We start from the raw sequence: 22,680 nt of genomic DNA on the forward strand, positions 1-22,680 counted from the left end.
CAACCAAAATATGGTTAAGTCTATGGGTATTTTTCCCAGTAGGCCACTGACCGATACGTGCGATCCATTGAGTGGGCAATGCGTTGTGTACTGAGTGGGCAGCGCGCTGTGTACTTAGTGGGCCGCGCACCGTGTATTGAGTGGGCCGGTCTGACAGTAACTCCCGGGCCACTTTTTCCCCCCAGTCCGCCCCTGTGTGTGCCCCACCCTCACTGTGTTCTTGCATTTCCTTCTCGCAGGGCTGCCCATCATGCAGGTGATGATTGACATCACCAGACAGCAGGTGGAGAAGATATTTGGCTTGGGGGATTACTGGTGTCAGTGTGTAGCCTGGAGCACTACGGGAACCCAGAAGAGCCAAAAGGCATATGTGCGGATCGCATGTGAGTTTCACCCTACTTTTGCATGTAACCCACTTAAATAAAACTCTAGCCTGAAGAAAAACAGACGTACTTGGGAGAGGGAGGCATGAAGCGGGACACATCACCCTTCAGCAAACTGCCTTTTCGCGGTTTAATTCACCCTCCCTTTATTAAGAATTTATTTCAGAATTGCATCTATCCAATCAATCTACAACCCTTAAACATGTTATCCTTGGTGTTGATTGATTCGAATGGCATTAAACAACTCATTTAATGCCCGATAGGGAAGTTTGATGTGTCTGTGACATGGAAATCCACTAATCTGCCATGTAATGCTTAGTAATTGCCTGGAGAGGTATGCTCTGTCTTCGTGCTTCAGTGTGTGATAATGCCATTATGCTTTTAGGAAATTGCACGGATGAGGTACCTCACATTTAGTAAATATTGTTGTAATAGATCTGCGCAGGTCATCTGTCTATCTGTCCATCTATCTGTCTGTATACACCGCATCTCTTTTTGAAGAAGCCAATGCACACGAGTCACCATGATTCAATGAGCACCAGAACAAATTCATCACCACCCCCCCCAACAAATTAGTTGTGGTTCTGTGTGTGCCTCAATAAGGCATAAATGCTCAACAAATACTCAACAAGATATCACATTATGAGATTATGTGCCTTGTGTGCCAAAAAAAAGAGGTGAATCTCTGCTAAAAGCTCTTGATTTGCTATTTATTTTACTCTGCCCACGGAACCGGGTGAAGGTCTTCTCTCTGTCCGAGATGCATTATTAAAACATGGCATTTTTCCCACCACCCGGCTTTTCTTTCCTTAACCAACCTCCACAACTTTTAATGAAGTTATAAATATGCATTATGTTGAATGGAGCGCTGCACGACACCGCTTATGAAAATACAGAAGCTTTAAATGCTAACTTGGTGTCCAATCTTGTTTTGGCTTCGCTCACAGTTACTTTAGCTGCTACCTAAGGACATCAGTCACTTTTTTTTCTTCTTTTTTTCCCCCTTCTTCCTTCAGCCTTCCAGCTCAGTCATATCTTTTGTCTCTCCCTCAGTCTCATTATATCTGGTTTAATTAAATTGAATGTCAGGGAAACCTCCGTACATCTTAATGTTTCCCTGAGTGTTATTGTTCCGGACAAGCCTGACATCTGTTTCAAAGGCTGCACTGAGACTCGGTGGTGTCTGTGTGGGGAGTGGGTTGTTGCGCACACAGTGTTTGTTTCCATGTTTGCTGCTGGTGGTGATGTGGCAGAGGTCAAAGAGCACAAGGGGGGGCGGGGGCAGTCTCTCTGCTACTCAGCGCTACTCTGCTGAAGCCTGTTTCATGTCACCACCAAGCGTGGCAAAGCCGCAAGATTCGTTTTTCAAACAGGGTGTTGATTTTCCCCTGTTTTATTTGGTTATCTCTTTATTTATCGTCCTGAGCAACCTCTCACCCCGCGCCCAGGATTCAATCACTGGAACATCAGTGGTGCCGTCCGGTTGCAGCCTAAATGCAATTGGAGCCATCAGCACAGTTTGGCCGAGAGTGCCCATGACAACAGGGGTGTGTGTGTGTGTGTGTGTGTGTGTGTGTGTGTGTGTGTCTGCCTGTTTGGAGAGGCATGAGAGAGAGGTTGGGAGAGAGAGGAGTGTGTGGGTCTGAGTGTAGGGGGTGGGATAATGCGATTCCTTTCTGTGGCTGCTTTGCCCCAGGGCCCTAGGCGGCCATCTCTGCACTTGTCATGAGCAGCGGGCCTGTTACACGGATCCCCGTGAAACGCAGGCGCCGCCGCCTCCTCCTCCTCTGCTGCCGAGCTCAAATTAGGCAATCTCACGGGACGGGCCAGACAATAACTTGTTCGCCTACACACCACCACGTTTACCACACACTCTACTGCACTCGGGGCACGCCCCTCTGGCCTGCACTTGAGACTGGAGGAGAAGAAGTCAACCAAAGACCTCTGCTCATTCGAACTGACTTTGTGGCGTGTTGTAAACCAATTATCATCAAGCGGTGCAATTAAATGGATCCCCAGCAAGCCACATGGTGCCGACTGATGTCTTACTCGTGTTATTTATCGTGCCTGTTTTTTCGTCTGCCACCAGATCTGAGGAAGAACTTTGACGAGGAGCCACTGGGTAAAGAGGTGGCGCTGGACCAGGAGGTGCTGCTGCGATGCCACCCCCCGGAGGGCGTGCCAGTCGCGGAGGTGAGCGAGGCAGAGGGTATTTAAGCGGGCATTATCCAAAACCACTAGGCTAATTATTCCCAACATTGATTTATTATCACTCTTTTTCACATCCATGAGCCAGCTTCCTCCTGTCTACTCCACCACACACCCCCCCCCCCCCCCCCCCCCACACACACACACACACACACACAGACCCTTCAGTGTGGCGTTCCATCACCTGGAATGGGATTAGAGGCCTCCCTCTGTCGTGGGTGTAGCAGCTCTGGGAGGCGCTCCCATCCATAATTCATGTGTGTTTGCGGTAATGCTGCCGCGTTTGTCCAGACCCTGGCCAGCTGTTTCTGTTCATCAGCTGAAAGGCCCCGCGCCTTCAGCGTAGCCCCCTAATGGCTGTCACGGCGACAGCAGCCGTGGCAACAGCAGCAGTAGCATCAGCATCAGCAGGAGCAGCAGTAGTAGTGGTGGCCATGGAGGAACGTGTTCCACCAGGCTGCAGCACCAAGGCAGCAAGAAGCATTACTGGTTAAATATTTATGTGCTTTTGACTAATTTCTTCTAACAAAGTGCAGCCTTGTCAGACTACATTGTTTTACATGCCTTTCCTGTTTCCATGCTACCTGGTGCTTAGTCAGTTTAGAATGCAAAATGATTTAACTACCAACAATACCAACAAACACATACTCTTCTAACATAACGACTTATAAAGGCATATGCATACACTACCACACAGACACACTAACCAGGGGTGCTGTTTATGAGTTTGTGTGTGTGAACTGTGAATGAAGTGTTCATTTTTAGTGTTGAACCTTTAGAAGTTCACAGAACCCCCAGTATATTCTCCCCCCACCCTGCGATGTGACAAAATAACACTTCTGCCAGTATGCTCCCACATACTGTGAGACTTGAGGGGGAAAGGCTGTGTTGAGTGATGGCTAGTGGCTGGAGGCGCTACTGAAAGAGACTGTCATGAAGGTGTGTGTGTGTGTGTGTGTGTGTGTGTGTGGCTACGAAACTACAGAACTATACGTAGTGCACTATCGCTATATAATTAGATTCTGTACCCATTGTTTGAATGTTATCGGTCCGGAATGTTTTTTCCGTGCCAGTATTATTGTTATTTCCATCTGTAGCTCTAGGGAACATGGCGTTCATCAGTGGAGAGTTTCAAAAGAACTGTTGCTTCCCCCGTTATGGTGAATACATGATACTGCTTAGTCATTGTATCTTTAGTCAGTGACCGTGACATTGTTTCTCAACAATATCAATGAATTAAAGCACTTACATAAAAGCAAGCTGCTCTGACTGGGGATCAAACCCAGTTCATCTGTCTGGAAGACGTCATACTGTAGCAGACCACTGCTTCACATATCCTCTTGAACAACAAGGGCGCAGACTATTAATGAGCGGATCTGTAGCAGTAGTAAAAATGTTTTCACCACGGAATTCTGTCCCAACTGTCACATTGTTTTCCAAAATAATCTCCGTGTCCTGTGCACAGGTGGAGTGGCAGCGGAACGAGGAGCTGCTCGACCCAAAGACCGACGCCAACGTCTTCATCACGGCCGACCACCACCTAATCATCAAGCATGCGCGGCTGGCCGACACGGGAAACTACACCTGCGTGGCCAAGAACATCGTGGCCCGCCGCAAGAGCACCTCCGCCACCGTCATCGTTTATGGTAGGCTTCTCCGCTCGTCCATATCCATTCTGGTTGCCTTGCACCACCACCTCCACCACCCCTCCTTCTGCATTCATTTGAAGCTCTCTTCCCCCACAACTACAGTCTACAATGATCTAGTGTGCTTGTATGTTTAAAAAAATATATATATATATATTTCCTGTTTTAATAAAGACCAATTTGGGGATGAAACTAGCCACCTGGGGATGGGCCTCTCTGGCATTAACAAACCCTCAGCTGTAGTTGAAGGCTTTTTTTCCCTCGGTGGTGGCGATATTGAATTAGGAGATAATGAATTAGGTTGATAAGCAGGCTGACCTTTATTAAAATGCACACGAGCGACCCATTCCTCACCAGTCTCTGCTGGCTTGCGCAGGTCTAAAGGTAGCTTACATTATGCCTCCACTTAATGCTGTACTACATGCAAACGGCTTGTTACTTGAGAGGGCGAAACGGATCACCAATGTAAGCTTGTCGCTGCTTGAAGGGAAAAAGAGGGGGTTGTTTTTTTGTATTTTTCTGCTAAACTCATGGATTAAAGTTTTCCGTCGCTATGACGGATTTCCGTCAACTCGGCTCGCATAAGGCCAAAAATGAGACACTGATATGATTTGCACATTTAAGTGTCGGAAATACACGAGAGCAAAGGGCAAAACTACCCATAAGAAATATAATTACTAGGAGAGTAATACTTATTCAATGAACGTGTCAAAAACATTGTAGCCTATATGACCCGGTCAGTTGCCATTTAATGTTTTGATTTTCGCCTTGACTGTTGCGTGAAGAAACAAACGTTCTAACAAAACACATGGAGCGCTTCCTAATCAGACCTGTGACTGCGAGAGTGAGGAGAGATGAGGACCAGCGCAGTCTCTGTCACCATCTCAGGTTCTAAAAGATAAAATTCACACACCCAGCGACTGTCAAAAATGAAAGCTAGATTGGCTTGTGGTGGAGGATGACGACGACGTTGATAAAAAGACCCGGTTTTGTTTTCAAGGCATGTCGGAATTGTGGACAACGAGTTGCCCAAATCGTTGTCAAACCAGCACAGGTAAATTCTTCTACTGGCTCCATCAAGGGGAGCGAAAACGTTCAGAAATACATGGTACTTCGTCACCAAGCGCCAATTTAATAATTTACGTTGTCTGTTTGGTTTTTGTTCAAAAAATCTAAGAAAACACTTTGAATCTGTAGACTAATGCCTAATAGTCTTATTATTGCCATTTGATGACAATTGTTCATATTCATATACTGTAAGCCTAAATAAGTGTGTTTATTATTTTGAACAAAGGTTAAATGTTATTTCACAAGTTTCTAAAAGTGCCCCCAATTTTTTTGTTAAATGCCCCTGGATTTCAGTAAATCATTTTGTCATTTATAGCCCATTAACAAGAATGGTGAAGTCTTGCAAAAAATATTGGTTTTATGCCCTAGCTTTGAACTAGTAAGTGATAATAGACCACGTGAAGTTCAAATATCGAGGCGGTATGCTAGCCTGGTGACACCAGCCTACGTATTTCCGCCTGAATTGATTTCAAGCTCATACTCAGTCTGGCCCAGCCCCATTGACAATCGTTTCCAGAACTCAAAATTTTGCCGGACCAATCAGCGAACAGTTCAGAGCTGTGACGCAAAACTCGCCTTGCCGAGTTGCATGTAGTCCAGCCGAGTTTGTAGTTTAACAGTAGGCTATAGCAAAAATGGCTACGGAGGAAGAGACACGAAAAGCTATCGGAGAAGTTGTCTCAACTCTCGAGAACATCAGACAATTAAAAGGAGAACAAGAGGATTGTCTTGTAAGTTTTATGATGAGAAAGGACGTCGTAGCTCTTCTCCCAACTGGCTTTGGGAAGAGTTTAATCTAGACTGGGAAGACCGAATGCTGTTACTGTGGTTGTGTCCCCCCCTCGTCGCACTTATGGAAGACCAGGTTAGAGAGGCCGGTAAACTTGGAATACGTGCCGCTCAACTCGGTGTTGACGACGAGCGAAAGATCCGCGACGGTCATTTCTCGCTTGTTTTTGGAAGTCCCGAAGCGGCTCCTAAATTCAAAGTGGCGAAGGATGCTGAACACGACCATTTACCAACAAAACCTTGTTGGTGTTGTCGTGGATGAGGCTCATGTCACGTACAAATGGTGAGTCTGCATAGTGTTGTATTTAACTGCTATTATTACGTAGATCTTATTTGTCAAAGTTACATTTGTTCCTCGAAGTTTTGCTGTAAGTTTAACTTTCTATTACGTTGCTCCGCATTGCCTTATCTTACGATAAGGACAAAGGAGGTAGGCTAAAGATGTATAGACTCCCACTTTCCGTATCCTGTGTAGTTTGTTTGTTGTTTTATATGTATATGTGTATTCAGTTTGTGTGACTAAGTTAATTTGGGCCTGAACTTCCCACTGAGGATAAATAAAGTTTCTCTCGCTCTCTCAAGAACTACGTCGCACAGCAAACGTCATTACCAAACGTTGCTGATTGGTTAAGGGAACTCCAATGATTTTAAACCTCAAGATAAGCACCCGCCCATCTCGGAAACCAAAATGCATTGGGTTGGCCCAGACTGACTGACGGAATGCAATGGAGTCACAGTCTGGTAACGGCCAGGCTAGCGGTATGCAGCCACGACCCAAAATGAGGGCTGATTTTTTTTTTTTCAGTCAGATGATTTTTTTTTGCTTTAATCCCTGTAAACTCATAAAGTGTTTTTGATTTATTTGGCCACCTACGTGAGTGAAAAGAGAGCGTGTTTTTTTTGTCAAGGGCAAGAGGGAAATGGTCTGTTCAACTGATGAAAATGAGAAGAAATGTGCACATATTCACAGTTGATTTTAATAGAAGTGGCAGTCAAAGGCATCAGTGTGTTGCATTTCAATTGACAAAAAAAAAAGAAAAGCGGAACAAAAAAAGAGAAAACAATTATGGCAAAAGGTGATGGCAGATTAGATAGGTTGTTGAATTCTGATTGAATTGTATGGTTTGTGGGTATTTTGATGAACGGTTTCAACGCCGACAGAAATCGGGAGCCAAGAACAGTTTTTGCTCTCTTGTTTGCTTTTTATGCTGTCAATCAGCCGAGCTTATTCTGAGGCCGGAGATTTTTCATACTGAGTGGGTCGGGGAAAATTGGGCAGTGTGAAGCGATGGCCAATTTGCCACTATTGTAATACTAATTATTTGGAAAAAATGTCCGAGTGAATAGCCTTTGATCAACAGGACCATTACCAATGCTCCTTTAAGGGGAGTCCATGGCTTTGCATAAAATTACTGCCTTTCTGACAAGAAGGCTTCCAACCGGACTCGGCTCCCATTGGTCGCTGCGGTGCCGAAATAAGAGGTGTTAATAATGACTCCCTATTGGAGTGGAGCGGGGCGGACAGATCCCCGCGATGCATTTTAACGAGGTCCGCTCGACACAGACCGCAGCGCGCCACACTCGCCGGCGCCGCGCTAAGAGGTAATCAGAGGCCTGAGCCGGCAAGCAATTTTCCTCGCCACGGTGGGCAATCAATTTCAGCGAGCGAGGGGCGAGAGAATGAGTCGGACCGGGCCACAGCCGAGAATTAAGGTGTGTGGGGGGGGATGGGGGAGGAATTAAGAGGGCAGCCAGTGTAAACCAGACTGCTAGTGATCAAGACTCACCCCAAGTCAACAAATCAACCGAGTTCAGCAGAAGGCTGTGGACAGCCGTGATCCCTGCCGGGCGAATTCTGCGGACTTCATTAGAGGAACTGACTAGATTTCAGCACCCGTGCGTCTTGAGTTTGGTTTGGGTAATAAGAAAGGCCTCAGTGGAATCAAATGAGTTCTGAGCACAGTATGTGTGTGTGTGTGTGTGTGTGTGTGTGTGTGTGTGTGTGTGTGTGCGTGTGCGTGTGCGTGTGTGTAGTTCTTTGTTGTAGGGAAATGTAGTTTTGTATTGTATGTTTTGCACATCTGTACCATGTAATAAAACGGTAAGTACGTAATTTTAGTGCTCAAAAGTATTCATATCCATTCGTATCCAACTGCGTCCCCCAGTCAAGTTTTCTGTTTCCTCTCTGGTGATCTTGAAGGAGAGTGTGCTCTCATATATGACTGGTCATCACTAACTTCAGGAAATGGATTAATGATCAGACATGACAAACCACATGCAAATTAGTCCCCACCTTGAAAAATAATTAATCTACAGTGAGAGAGCGAGAGAAGGAGAGACAGAGGGAGAGAGAGAGAGTGAGAGAGAAGGGAAAAGAGAAGGCCATTCCTTTCTTTGCTGCCACTGTGCTTTGAACACCTTGGACAAGGTCAACAGCAGGGTGTGGGGTGATGCATTGCTCTTGCCCCTGTTTGCTGTTGCGCCGGGCTCAGTCAGGTGCAGTCATGATGACGAAGGGATCCAGAGACGTGGTCCTTCTGTGTGTGCTGCTGTCACTCTCGCTCTCTCGCTTTCCCACTCAACCACTCAAGTTGTGGAAATGTGGCACAGCCCAGACGAGAAGAATGACCACAACAACAACAACAACAACAAAACGATCAAATAAATGAGCAGGGAAGCAAACAATTTCCCTTTCCATCAAACAATTCCATCATCCATCACAGTGCGTAATGCTGACTGGCCGCCACTCACTGTCTCTCCCCAGCATGACTGTGCCTGTGTTCTAGACATGTGCGCAGCCTTAGGCGACAACACACCAAACACCAAAACAATTGTACACACATGCAAACATGGTCTAGTCCAAACCCAGTCACACACATGCAGACATGGTCTAGTCCAAACCCAGTCACACACATGCAGACATGGTCTAGTCCAAACCCAGTCACACACATGGTATAGTCCAAACACAGTCACACACATGCAGACATGGTCTAGTCCAAACCCAGTCACACACATGGTATAGTCCAAACACAGTCACACTCATGTAGACATGGTATAGTACAAACACAGTCACACACATGTAGACATGGGCGTGTCCAAACACAATCACACACATGGTCTAGCCCACACACCTGTAGACGTGTTCTAGCCCAAACGGTGCCCGTCGGGTAGTCCTGACTCGCTCTGTTCCTTTTTTCCCTCCTCTCTCTCCATTCCTCCCCTCTTTCCCTCCTCTCTTCCCCTCCTTCCTCTTCACCCCAACCCCAAAACCCCCTCATCCCTCACCGTTCTTCCTCCCTCCCTCCCTCATTACCCTTCCCTCCATCTTCTTTCTCCCTCCTTCTCTCCTCCCTCCCTCTGTCCTCCCCTCCTCCTGTCCCCCTCCTCTGCACCTGTGGCCTGGCAGTGAACGGCGGCTGGTCCACGTGGTCCACGTGGTCGGCCTGCAGCGCCGTGTGTGGCCGGGGGTCGCAGAAGAGGAGCCGGAGTTGCACCAACCCCACCCCCCTCAACGGAGGGAGCTCCTGCGAGGGGCAGAGCTTCCAGAAAAGCGCCTGCACCGCCACCTGTCCAGGTAACCCCACCTGTCCAGGCTTCTCCTCCACCCTCACCTCCTCCACCTACTCCTCTACTCTTGCCACCTCTCCTGGCTGCCTCCACACCCAGCGGCCCATCTCTCTCTCTCTATCTCTATCTCTATCTCTATCTCTATCTCTATCTCTATCTCTATCTCTCTCTCTCTCTCTCTGTCTGTCTTACATTCTTTCTTACTTATTTTTTTATTTATTTTATTACTTTAAGACTGCAGTCTTTCTTTCCTGCTCTCTCCATCTTTCCTTACTTGTCTTTATTTTTTTGTCTTTTTTATCTCTACCCCATTGTGGCTTTGTGAGGGACCTGGTCAGGAGAGAGGCGTGTGGTCGCCAACTAGAGAGAGGAGACAAGAGACTGTGTGTGTGTGTGTGTGCAGGTGGGGAGTAAATATGTGCATGTTAGTGTGACTTTGAGTGGCGTGGTATGAAAGAGAGAGACATAGAGAGTGTACGTGTGTGTGTGTGTGTAAGTGTGTGCATATTTCCGTGACCTATGTCTATAATGTGTGTGTGTGTGTATTGTGTGTGTGCATTTGGTCGGGGTATGGGGGGGATTTGGTGGCAGAGTGTGTGTGTGTGTTCAAGTGCGCTGTCCTTTATTGATTTTTTTCACACTGCCTCTTCATCTCCCTTCTCATGTTATTCATTCTGATGGTGCAATCATGATGTACTCTCAGAGGGAAGGAATGTTTTCACTTTCTCTCCCCCTCACTCTCACACACTCTCTCTGTCTCTCTCTCTCTCTCTCTACTGTCTTTCCCTCTCCCTCTCTCTTGCCTCTCTCTCTCTCTGACACACACACACACACACTCTCTCTCCCCATACTGTCTCCACCTGTCCCTCTCCCTGTCCCTCTCCACTAGATGTTATTCCTGTCATGAGTGAGCTTTCCTCCTCCCTCTCGTCTCCTGAGAAAGGCACGGCCGCTGTGTTGTGTCAGGGCAGCAAGTTCACCTGATGTTGTTTACACTCGAGCCGTCCAGCATGCAGCATTAGAGGCAGAATGAGTGCGGTTGTGGCACATTAACACTCAGAGAGGGATGGAAACAGGGAGGGAGGGAGGGAGAGAGAGAGGGAAAGGAGAGGTGAGAACAGAGAGCGGGTGGGAGAGAGGGAGAAATGGATTAAAAAAGAGGGAGAGAAGCAAGAATTGATATAAGGGAAAGCGTGTGAACAAAAGACATAGATGGATAGAGGAAAAGGGCGTCTGTAGCTCCTTGTCTTCCGATCTCCTCCCTTTATGACTTCTCTCCCTCCTTCTCATCATTTCTCCCCTCCACTCTCCCTTCCATGCCTCTCCCCCTGCACCCCTCCTCCCCCTGCACCTCTTCCCCCTCCTCCTCCTCCTCCCCTCCCCTAAGCTCTCCTCCCTGGCCGCGGCGTACGAGAGAGCCCAAGCAGCGGCATGCCTGATTCTCCTCAGTAGCTATTGATCTCTTGCAGCTTGAAATGGATGTCAGGCTGCTTCACGTACAGGCGGACATTAGGGCCTGATGGAGGTTTGGAGGAGGGGCTGGGGTGGGGAGTGAAGGGGCGTGGGGGGGGGGTGTTTGGTGGAGGGAGTGGGGTGTGTGGTAGAGTGGTGATGGGGTGGTGGTGGAGGGTGTTAGAGAGGTGAAGGGGAGGGTGTGTGATGGGGCGGTGGGGCGTTAGAGTGGTGGTGGTGGTGGGGGGGTGTTGCTGGTGGGGTCCCTGAGTGGCTAGGGGACTGCAGACTGATTCAGAGGGGGAGGGGGAGACCGACCAAAATGGCATTCTGCAGACGCTGCTGACCGGCGGAAAATATCCCCACACTCTGTAAACAGGAGAGGAAATCGAAGCCTTTTGTCAGCTGCAGACCTGCTTCTCCACTCTACCTCCCTCCCTCCCTCCCTCCCTCCCTCCCTCCCTCCCTCCCTTCAATCCCTCACCCTCCTCCACCCACCATGCTCTCTCTGATTCTCTCTGATTCACTCTGATTCTCTCTCTCTCTCTCTCCACCTCCCCCCTTTCTTCCCTCCCTTGGAACGTGAGGGTTTGTCTACTTAAGCCAATCTCGTGTTTCATTACAAAGCCTCCTGTGTAATTTAATAAGACATCACCTTACAGCGCACTGTAAGTAACGTGTCCTCACAATACAGTGCTTTGGAGTTGGAGGGGATGGGTAGGGATGTTATGGGTGTGTGGTTGTGGGGGTGGGGGTGGGGGTGGGGGTAGGGGTGGTGTGGGGTGGCATGTGCTGAAAATAAAAGGCACATGCCCTACTGGGCAGCAACGTGCCCTACTGGGCAAGAGGGGCAGTGGGGAAGGCGTCAGCTGGAAGAGGCTGGGCTCACTGGCAAGGCAGCTGGGCTCACCAGGGCAGAGTTGGATGTTGGGACGGGGGCGTGACCCTCACCAATACACACTCCCCCTAAAGCTTTTAGTGCTTTCCCGAGGCCGAGGAGTGGTTCACCCCTGTGGTGTCTTGCTTTGTCCTCCTCTGAGGATATACTCCCTTAGTGTGTGAGTGAGGTGTCTTTGATGAGTATTGGAGGCTCTCTTGCCAGTAGCAGTTTCAGCTCTCATTGTCATTGCACATGCTCACACACACACACACACACACACACACACACACACACACACACACACACACACACACTCACTCAGACACACCACCCGACCCGGACACTGCTCTGAGAGGCTGACCTTCCACCCACCTCACTGTCCCCGCCCATGTCCATAACTCAGAGCACAAAGACGGGCGGTGACGGCCACGGCCCCTAAGAATCACATCTGAGCGCTCGCTCCGATTTATCAAAATGTGCTTGTGGACTTCAGCGCCCATAAATCATCATTTACCGACTGGGATGCGGGCACCAGGGTTGGTTGTTTCTGTTACAGGGGACAAGAGGGAGGAAAACACACACACACACACACACACACACACACAGGCACAGGCACAGGCACATACCAGGGCTTCCAGGGCTAGGATTTTTTTCCTGTCGGTCCGTTGTCCCCAAAGAGTTTATTTTTACCGAACACATTTGAAACTTACTGGTAACGTTTCAATAATAGTCAATATTACAAACGCAAAGCTAATGTAGGCTTACACCTAGGTAGATGAAAGATAGACAATGACCTCAAAAGACCCCAAAAAGTTTGATTATTTACTTGCAAAATGAACAGTAATGATTGAGCAGAACCTCTACATTATCTCCTAGAATGGCTGTAACATCCCTAGCCTGTTTATTTAAAAAAAAAGGCTGGGCCTACATTTCATTACGGTAAAGTCCTCTGGTGCCGACTTGAAATCCAACGTGTCCAATGTGTCTTTGCAGCTTGCAGTGGGCATACGCCGTGTCACTCTCTCCTCCAGACGACTTCACAGCGTTGTCTTAATTTGATTCTGCAGAGAGAAGCCCCTCTACTGGCATGCCTGACACGGGCACAACACACACACAGACACACACACACACACACACACACACACACACACACACACACACACACACACACACACACACACACACACACACGCACATACACACACACACACACACACACACACACACGCCTGACATGGGCACAACACAATTTTAGCCAGTGTAGCGCAGTTGGGGTACAGCTTACTGTACTCAAAAATAAGCACTTTGCTGCTGCTGCATGTAAATAACTGTGTGTGTGGGTGTGTGTGTGTGTGTGTGCGTGTGTGCGTGTGTGCGTGTGTGCGTGTGTGTGTGTGTGTGTGTGTGCTGGTGTGCTTGGCATCAATGACAGGTGTATGTGGGTGGGTGTGTGTGTGTGTGTGTGTGCTGGTGTGTGTGTGTGTGTGTGTGTGTGTGCTGGTGTGCTTGGCATCAATGAGAGGTGCGGCTGCTGATTCAGTCGTCACTTCAGGGGAAATCACACCCTTTTGGGGACAAAAAGTATTGTATGCTTTAAATAGGCTGTCTTCGCTGTCAAAATACAAATGTCCTGTTTAGGGATAGTCTACATCATTGCTACAGTTTCTATGGATATTGTTACCAGACATTTTGTAGTTTTAAATTTTTCTTTTTTTTAAGACATTTTACCAGGCAAATAATGGTAATTACCAGCTAACGGAAACCCTGGCGCACACACATACGCACACATATTATACACACATGAACACCCATTATACACACAAGTGTGCCTGCGCACACACACACATGCACACACACTGACTCCTACACATACATACTGTATACACACATACACACACACAGACTCTGCTGATATATGACCTTAGCGTTGTCTCTCTTTGTCTTTTATTTCCGGCTCTCTTCTGTTTTCTCTTATTTCAAAGGGCTGATAAGGCTTTAGCGCTTTGTTTTCATGAATAAAATAGCGTCTATGAAAAATGCGCCACCCTCTTGGGCTTTAGCATATAAGAACGCTTATCGCTTATATCTTCCGTGCTCGCTTTATAGAAAGAACACATTCTGTACAGTAAGTTAGTCAAACTCAGACACTGGTATGAAGTAGTTTCCTTAGGCCCTTCACAATATGATGTTCACTCGCCTGTGAATCTTGCGATAAATAGTGTGTTTCTTCTTCCAGATCAATTTAGTTAATGGTGACAAATCTTTTTTTTCTCTTTCTTTCTCTACACAGATAAAAAGGAGAAATCACAATGACTTTTGGACAATTAGGGAAAAAAATCAATGTATCTGTGCTTTCTTTATCTTCACCGCCTGTCTCTCTCTTTCCTCAAAGTGACTTATGAAAATGGTAGAGTTTTGAAAAGGCTGAAATTGTCTGATGAGGTCTTTTATCCCAGCTCTGATGAATCTCTCCCGCTCGCTGTTGGACGGATACAGATGTCTCTCCAGTGAAGTGGATTGTTCAGCTAGAAATGGATGAAAAAAATAGAGTGGAAACCAAGGGGAAGACATCAGAAAGGACGCCATGCTGCACGTCAGGCAGTGTGGTGACAACCATGTTTTGACAAAGGTGTTGGCAAGCGATGCTAGCCAACATAGCCCTGCTCTCCATGGCTTTCTCTCAACAGACACAAACACACACACACAATCTCACACTCACTCACTCACTTACTTATTTACTCACACACACACACACACACACACACACACACACACACACACACACAGAGACACACACACCTACATCCACATGGCCACATTAAAGCCACGCAGCACTGACTGCACAGCGGCTTCCAGAAAGCAGTGGCAATGACACATAATGTCATCCTGGCCAAGGTAGCCAAAAAACAGCCCATTTCCTGTCAAGACTTCAGTGAGGGCCGACAGCTCACATTGATTGATTTGGGCTTGAAAGGCTTGCAGGCTTATTTATTTTGTGGACACTTCTTTTCCCTCATCTCTCACTCCCACTCTCCACTCTAGATTAATCCACAGAAACCCCAAATATCCGAGTCAAACTGGAAATGTAGCCAGATGTAGTTTTAGTGCAACGTTAAAAGGTCTTACATTTTCTGATAAATCTAATTGTATCTCTGTCTACCTGTCCATGCAGTTGTCTCCTCTATCTCTTTCAATATGATCACACTTGATTTGCAATTGAATCGGTTTCTCTAAAAATCAGATTTGATCTATCTGTCTGAATGTCAGTCTTGTCTGTCTACCTATCTATGTGCTGTGTCTTGTTCATTATGGTCTAACCTGATTCCATGATAAATCACATTCGATCTATCTGTCTACATTTAATCTGTCTATCTATCTATCTACCTGTCTGCCTACCTATCCACCCACTTTCACTTTCGTTATCATCAGACTTGATTGTCCATTACATTAACTGCATGAAGGATAAGTGAGTTCCGTGGGTTCTGCGGTTGGTGCTCTTACCCTCCCCACCATACAGATCAGCCAACGTGTCCATCCTGTGGACGTGGAGCTGTCAAACACTATTGTTATCTGGGGGACATTTCAGTCAGTTGCCTGTGTTTTTTTTCTTTCCTTAACTTTTCTTTTTCCTTGTGAGAAGATGAAGAGTGTTGGCTCTTGTAAATATGATCCAGCCAAGACACACACAGAGGAAGAGAGTGAGAGAGAGAGAGATGAGAGAAAGAGAGAGAGAAAGAGAGAGAGAGGGAGAGAAAGAAAGAGACCCCTCGAGTCTGACAGTCTCATACAGCTTTCACCCTAAAACTGCCTCTCTCTCTCTCCTCTGTGTGTGTTTGACTTTCTCTTACACTCACTCTCTGTCTATCTTTCTCTTACTCAGCCCCCCCCCCCCCCCCCTCCTTGCCCTTTTTTATTTCTCACACTCTCTCTCTCTCTCTCTCTCTATCTATGTATCTCTCTCTTTCTGTCTTCAGAGGCCCTACCTGGGCTGCTAAATAAATAATGTGTAGCCTTGAGCAGAGAAATTAGCCCAGCCATGCAGGGAACCCCGTCGGCCTCCATCACAAATCGACCATTCTGGATCTTACCCAGGGCCTTCCCTGCATGCACTTCCTGCTTCAGACCACAGGGGGTCAAAACAAGCGCCTACTTCAAAACCAAAGTGTTTTTCAGAAGAACCCTTTAATTGCTGCCATTGCTGCCATTGCTCCTTCACGATTAATTATTCAGCTGAGACCACTTGGACGGTTCAGCTGGTTGACACATTTTTTCTTTCTTTCTAAGTAAAGTGGCTGTAATTGTAGAGAAGCACACGTACAAGGGAGTGAAAAGATTTTTTAAATGTATCTGTCAAAACACCCCCTCACTAGGTGATAGTAGAGTTAGTTGCAAATTGGTGTAGAAACAAATCCAGGCACTTCTCAAGTGTGTGTCCCTACATTTAGCTGCTGTTGAGTTACGTTAGCTGGTGAGTTTGCAACTCACTGGCTAGCAGGAAAGGATCCCAATAATCAGAAAAGTCTGAAATTAAATGTATCAGAATCTTCATCAAAGGTGGAAGATAAATAATACCCACATCAATTTTCCTTGACATGTTTTAGTCTTTACTTCAGCCAGGTACAAGACTGAGCCATGACGTCTAAAAACAAACAAATAAGACCAGCTCCGTGACACAGCATCCACGGTGTATCTCTGTGTTCCTTATCTGGACACCTGTCTGTTTGTTTTCTCTGTGCTATCAAGCTCTAGGGCTTTCTTTTCTTCCCTTTATCCCCCCCCCAGCCAAGGCCCTCCAGATTGCGGGCCGAGTGTTGACTTGGGCTGTACCCGCTGATCTGAAAAGTAATTGCCCACCTCCACCTTCTCCCTAGTCTGCGTCCTCCTCCCGCTCTCGTCTGGGCTCAAGGACACGCCGGCCGAGGGTGGCTCGGGCCACGGAGTGTGTGTGTGTGTGTGTGTGTGTGTATGGTGCGGTGCGGAGTCACAGTCGCGGTGCGTTGCGGAGCAGGGCTGGTGGAGCCGCAAGGTAAATGGGCCCTCCTGTGGCAGCGTAAAGAGCGGTTGGGCGCCCTTCAGCTCCTGCCCCTGCCCTTCATGAGATGGCAGAGCCGACCTGCCACTGGGTTATTGTATTACAGTCAGGCTAACCCAAGTGTGTTGCCACCACTGCCGCCCGCCGTCGCAACCTGTTGTGCAAGATGATTGGAAACCAGTCTGCATGTTCTTAATGCAGAGAGGGAAAGATAGAGAGAGGGAGACAAAGAGGAAGGAAGAGAGGGAGAATGAGAAAGACGGAGAGAGAAAGACCAAGTGGGAGAGAGAAAAGATTTCTGTTGTAGAGGTCATTCTTTTTTTTTTATTTGTCTTTTATTGTATTAGCAGTTTTTTTTTTTTTTTTTTTTTTTTTTTGACAAATATTTTTATTGGTTTCACAGGTTACAAAAAAAAAAGGACAAATTACATCAAGGCTTATTTTCTAATTTCCTTCAAAAGCACACCCTTTCAACCCCCCCCCCCCCCTCCCTCCCTCCCTCCCTCCCTCCCTAGTCAACCATACTACACTGTCTACGCTGTACAGAGAATGGAAAAAACACAAAATAAAAATAAATAAATAAATAATAATAATAATACAATATAATGTACAATGCAACATACATTAGATATGACAAAAGCCATTGGGGAAAGACAAACAAAAGGGGGGGGGGGTTCAGTAAAACAAATCAGAAAGGGAATAAGGCAACAAGGTCAGATTGTAACCAAAGTATCCTGAATATGATGATAGTGCTCATTTATCTTCAAGGGTTTTTAACTCTTTTATGTATTCCAGTGTGGGGCTCCAATTTAATTCAAATTTCTCCGGAGATCCTCTTAAATTGTACTTAATTTTTTCTAATTTGAGAAACATCATAATATCTTCTAGCCATTTAGACGCCGAGGGGGCAAGTGGTGACTTCCATCCTAGAAGTATTCTCCTCCTCGCTAGTAAGGATGCAAAAGCAATAGTGTCTTTTGCCCACTTCGTGAAGTTCTCATGATTTGGTATTACCCCAAAGATACCGACTTCTATACTTGGTGACAATGTAACACTTAGAAATTTGGACAAATGACTAAAAATATCTGTCCAGTAATCACAAAGGCGAGGACAAGACCAAAACATATGTGTCATGTTTGCTGGGGATAAATTACATCTGTTACAAGTGTCTGTGACATTAGGATATATTTTGGAAAGTTTAGAGTTAGTATAATAAGTGCGATGGATCACCTTAAACTGTATTAAACTCAGCCTTGCACAAGATGTACTCCCATTCACTCTGCTGAGTGCCTCCTTCCAGTCATTGTCAGTTATAGGGCAACCCAGCTCCTCTTCCCAGTCTTTTCTTTTCTGATCTAGTGGGGTAACTGTGAGTTGGGAAATTGAAGAATATATTCTGGAAATTAGGCCTTTTTGACTGGCAGGAATGTCCAAAATTGAGTCGACTGCTGAATCAGGTGGGGTGGTTGGAAAAACTGAATTATTCAGCTTGGCAAAGTTACGGATCTGGAAATAACGAAAAAGATGTGACTGTGGAAGGTTAAACCTTTCACTGAGTTTGGCAAAGCTATCAAAGGAATTATCAGTGTAAAGGCCTCTTAAATTTGCAAGGCCCGACCTTCGCCAAAACAAAAAGGCTGCATCAACACTGGGGGGAAGAAAAAGATGGTTGTTGCAAATGGGAGTATGGTTAGATACCCCCTTGAGGCCAAAAGTTAGTCTAAATTGAGACCAGATCCTTAAAGTAGTGATAACAATAGGGTTGCCTGTGTATTGAGTTGACTGAATGGGTAGTTTAGATGTGAGCAAAGCCAAAAGTGAAGTGGAAGGACATGAACTAGCCTCAATCTCACACCAATTTAGCGTTGGCATCTGAACCCATAGAATCATTTTTTGTATGTTGGCTGCCCAATAGTAATTTCTTAAGTTTGGGAGCCCTAGTCCACCAACCGACCTGTCTCTTTGTAAAAACCCACGCTTGATCCTGGGGATCCCATTTTTCCATATAAAGGAGGAGATCAGTTTGTCAAAAGAGCTAAAGTATGATTTTGGCAGAAAGACTGGCAGACACTGAAAAAGGTATAGAAATCGTGGAAGTACATTCATTTTTATGCAATTTATCCTACCTGCAATTGTTAAATGCAGAGCCTTCCACCTTTCCAAATCTAGTTTGATCCGTTCCATTAAAGGTAGGAAATTATTTTGGTAAATAGTTGACAAATGTCGACAGATATTCACCCCTAAGTATTTAAAGCTGTCTCCAGACATCTTAAAGGGAAGATCTCCGTCTGTAATTTGTGGAGCTGGGTTATTAACTAAAAAGCATTCACTTTTTGAGTAGTTCAGTTTATAGCCTGAAAAGATACCAAATCTGTCTAATAGTTCAATTATGCGAGGGATAGTGGTCAGTGGATCAGACACAAACAACAATAAATCATCTGCATAAAGTGAAAGTATATGCCGGGTGTCACCTCTAGAAATCCCCTGATTATAGTTGGTTGATTTAAGTGCTATAGATAATGGTTCGATCGCCACAGCAAATAATAGGGGACTCAGGGGACAACCCTGACGTGTAGACCTGGAGAGAGTAAGGTATTGAGAACTCATTCCATTTGTATTCACTGAAGCTTTGGGTGAAGTATATAGTAACTTTATCCATGAAATGTATTTAGAACCCATACCGAATCTGTTAAGGACATCAAACAGATACCCCCACTCCACCCTGTCAAATGCTTTCTCAGCATCTAGTGAGACCACTACCTCTGAAGTTTCAACAGGAGCCGGGGACAGAAGGATATTAAGAAGTCTGCGAATGTTTGAGAAGGAATGGCGATTTTTCATAAATCCTGTCTGGTCAGACGATATAATGTCCTGTAAAACAGATTCCAATCTCAGTGCAAGTATTTTAGCCAGAATTTTATAGTCGTTATTCAAGAGTGAGATCGGCCTGTAGGAACCACACTCATTACTGTCTTTGTTTGGTTTCAACAATAAAGTTATGGAGGCCTCTGTGAGGGTTTGAGGTAAGGTTCCCTGATTCAAGGAGTCATTAAACATGTTAAGAAGAAGAGGGCTTAGTTTATCAATGTGTTTTTTAAAAAGATTTATAGGGTAACCATCTGGACCAGCCGCTTTGTTGCTTTGCATTAGTTTAATTGCATCAGTAATTTCACTAATTTTCAGAGGTTGATCCATAATATTAGCTTTGTCAGGAGTGATGGATGGAAATTCCAAATTATCAAGAAATTCTGTCCTGTATGTGTCAGTGTTAGAGGCTTCAGAAGTGTATAGATTAGAGTAGTAATTTTTAAAGGTATCATTAATGACAGATGGGACTATTGTAAGTTCTCCTGAGGAAGTTCTTATTTGTTTAATTTGTTGAGATGCTGTTCGACTCTTGAGCTGGTGAGCTAACAGTCGTCCTGCCTTCTCACCATGTTCATACAAAAAACCTCGTGAGCGCAATAGTAATTTTTCTGTCTCATGTGTTGTAAGTAGATTATAATCCATTTGCAAATTTTGTCTCTCTTTTACAAGCTCTGGGGATGGTGACACTGATAGTTTGTTATCCAGATGACTAATACTTTCCATTAGCTGCTCTTGTTTTTGCCTTCTTATTTTATTTAAGCTTGCAGAGTACGATATAATCTCTCCCCGAATAACCACTTTTAATGTTTCCCAAAGCAAAGATGGAGATATGGAATCTGAGTTGTTGTTAATAAGGAAATTATCAATTGCTGCAGAAATCATGCAATTAAATGCATTATCATTAAGCAGTGTGCAATTCAACCTCCAGGGGGGGCGTGTTTTTTGTAAGAATCTGAAGGAGAGGTCAAGAAGCAATGGCGCATGATCCGATATGACTATGGTTGAGTATTCTGTGTGACTGACAGTTGGAAGGAGATCGTTACTAATGAAAAAGTAATCTATTCGTGAGAAACTTTTATGAACCTGAGAGTAAAATGAAAATTGTTTCTTATCAGGGTAGCGGAAACGCCAAGGGTCCACATTTCCTATTTGGTTCATGAAAGATGAGAAGGCCTTGGCCATTTTAGATGGTGGGTGTTGTCTGGAGGGGGATCTGTCCAATAAAGGATCCATTGCACAGTTAAGGTCACCCCCCAAAATTAGTTTATGATAGCTCAAATCTGGAAGAGATGATATCAGCTTTGTAACAAATGCCTCATCATCCCAGTTGGGCGCATACAAGTTTACAAGAGTAACTGCTTCATTGTTAAGACAGCCTGTAACTATAATGAATCGGCCTTGATTATCAGCAAATGTATTAGATGGGGTAAACTGAATTTTTTTATGGAATAAAATAGCTACACCCCGCACTTTGCTGCTAAAGTTGGATTGAAAACATTGGCCAGTCCACGATGCCCTCAATCTGTGTTGATCTTTAGAGATCAGATGTGTCTCCTGCAGGAAAGCCACATCTGTTTTCAAATGTTTTAGATGAGATAAAATTCTGCCCCTCTTGACTGGGCTATTAAGCCCTTTAACATTCCAGGATACAAACCTCAGGTTTGCTCCTTCACCTTTTATTATGTTGGCCATATGTAATAGTAAGAGGAGTGTAAAATAGTGACACTGCCTTGGTATGAGAAGATGAGAGCAGGGGAAGGGGAGGAAACGGAAGGGGAGAGAGAGGGGAAAAAAGCGAAAAACAAACATACAAAAAAGGAGACATATATACCAACAATTGTAGTGAGGCCATACCCACCCACCACCCCCCTCCAAATCGTACACATCCACCCACCCACCCATTCCCTTCCCAGAAAAAACCCCCACATTAAACTCTCAGAACGGAGAGTATACAATACTAATGCAAAATCTAACGTTCCTAAGCATGTTCTCAGAACTAGAACTAGCAGCAGGATATTACAGAACGAGTTACTTCTAGGCGGCATGCAACACGATCCCTAGTACATGAGCTAGGGGGCTCCTATTTAAAATAATGAATCCGTGATTCAGAGATAATAAACACCAAACTAAGATCAGTGAGAGATATAATATAGGCCTATAAGCTAGGTTAATGTACCCCTTCATATTGTTAATGCTTACTGTGTAAAGCTTATTGTATTTTTAAAGAAGTAAGAAAAGAAAAGAAAAAACGATAGGCCTATAACAAAATAAGATTTAAAGAGTCATCTTCGAAAGAGTACTTACAATAGTGTCTAATCAGTCAAAATCAACAGAAAATGTTAGCTTGGTGGCTGTAACAGACAACTCGGGATGAGGCCGGTCTCTTCTCCTTTGCAGCATACTAGACAGGGGTGTTGATGTGCTGGTCATAAAAGTCCTGGGCTTTTTGTGGCGAATCAAAGTAGTAGTCTTGATCTTGGAAAGAGACGTGAAGACGGGCTGGGTGTAGCAGGCGAAACTTTATTCCTTTCAGATACAGGGAGTTTTTTATCGGGTTAAATGACGCTCGTTGTTTGGTCAGTTCAGCACTGATATCAGGGTAAACTCTCAGTACAGAATCACGATACGTCATCTGATGTTTCCTGGCCCATCTCAGGACTTTCTCTTTCTCTTGAAAACGAAGGAATTTGACGATAAAGGCTCTAGGCTTCTCTGTATTATTGTATCCCGGTCTGCGGAGGGAGCGATGCGCTCTCTCTATCTCAGGTGGGCTATTGAAGACCTCGG

At 45.5% G+C, this 22,680-nt stretch overlaps 1 protein-coding gene across 1 annotated transcript in view; it reads left to right on the forward strand.

The window, feature by feature from the left end:
• Positions 1 to 22,680, forward strand: part of unc5a (unc-5 netrin receptor A) — a gene marked incomplete at its 5' end in the record, with an annotated part of 140,810 nt that overhangs the window by 81,377 nt on the left and 36,753 nt on the right. The window contains 4 exons of the mRNA XM_080840397.1: positions 240 to 383; positions 2,473 to 2,576; positions 4,057 to 4,237; positions 9,501 to 9,668. Coding sequence (XP_080696523.1) covers positions 240 to 383; positions 2,473 to 2,576; positions 4,057 to 4,237; positions 9,501 to 9,668 — 597 coding nt within the window. The remainder of the gene's footprint in view (positions 1 to 239; positions 384 to 2,472; positions 2,577 to 4,056; positions 4,238 to 9,500; positions 9,669 to 22,680) is intronic.

The sequence above is a fragment of the Sprattus sprattus genome (assembly GCF_963457725.1).
Source record: "Sprattus sprattus genome assembly, chromosome: 6".
Taxonomy (NCBI): Eukaryota; Metazoa; Chordata; class Actinopteri; order Clupeiformes; family Clupeidae; genus Sprattus; species Sprattus sprattus.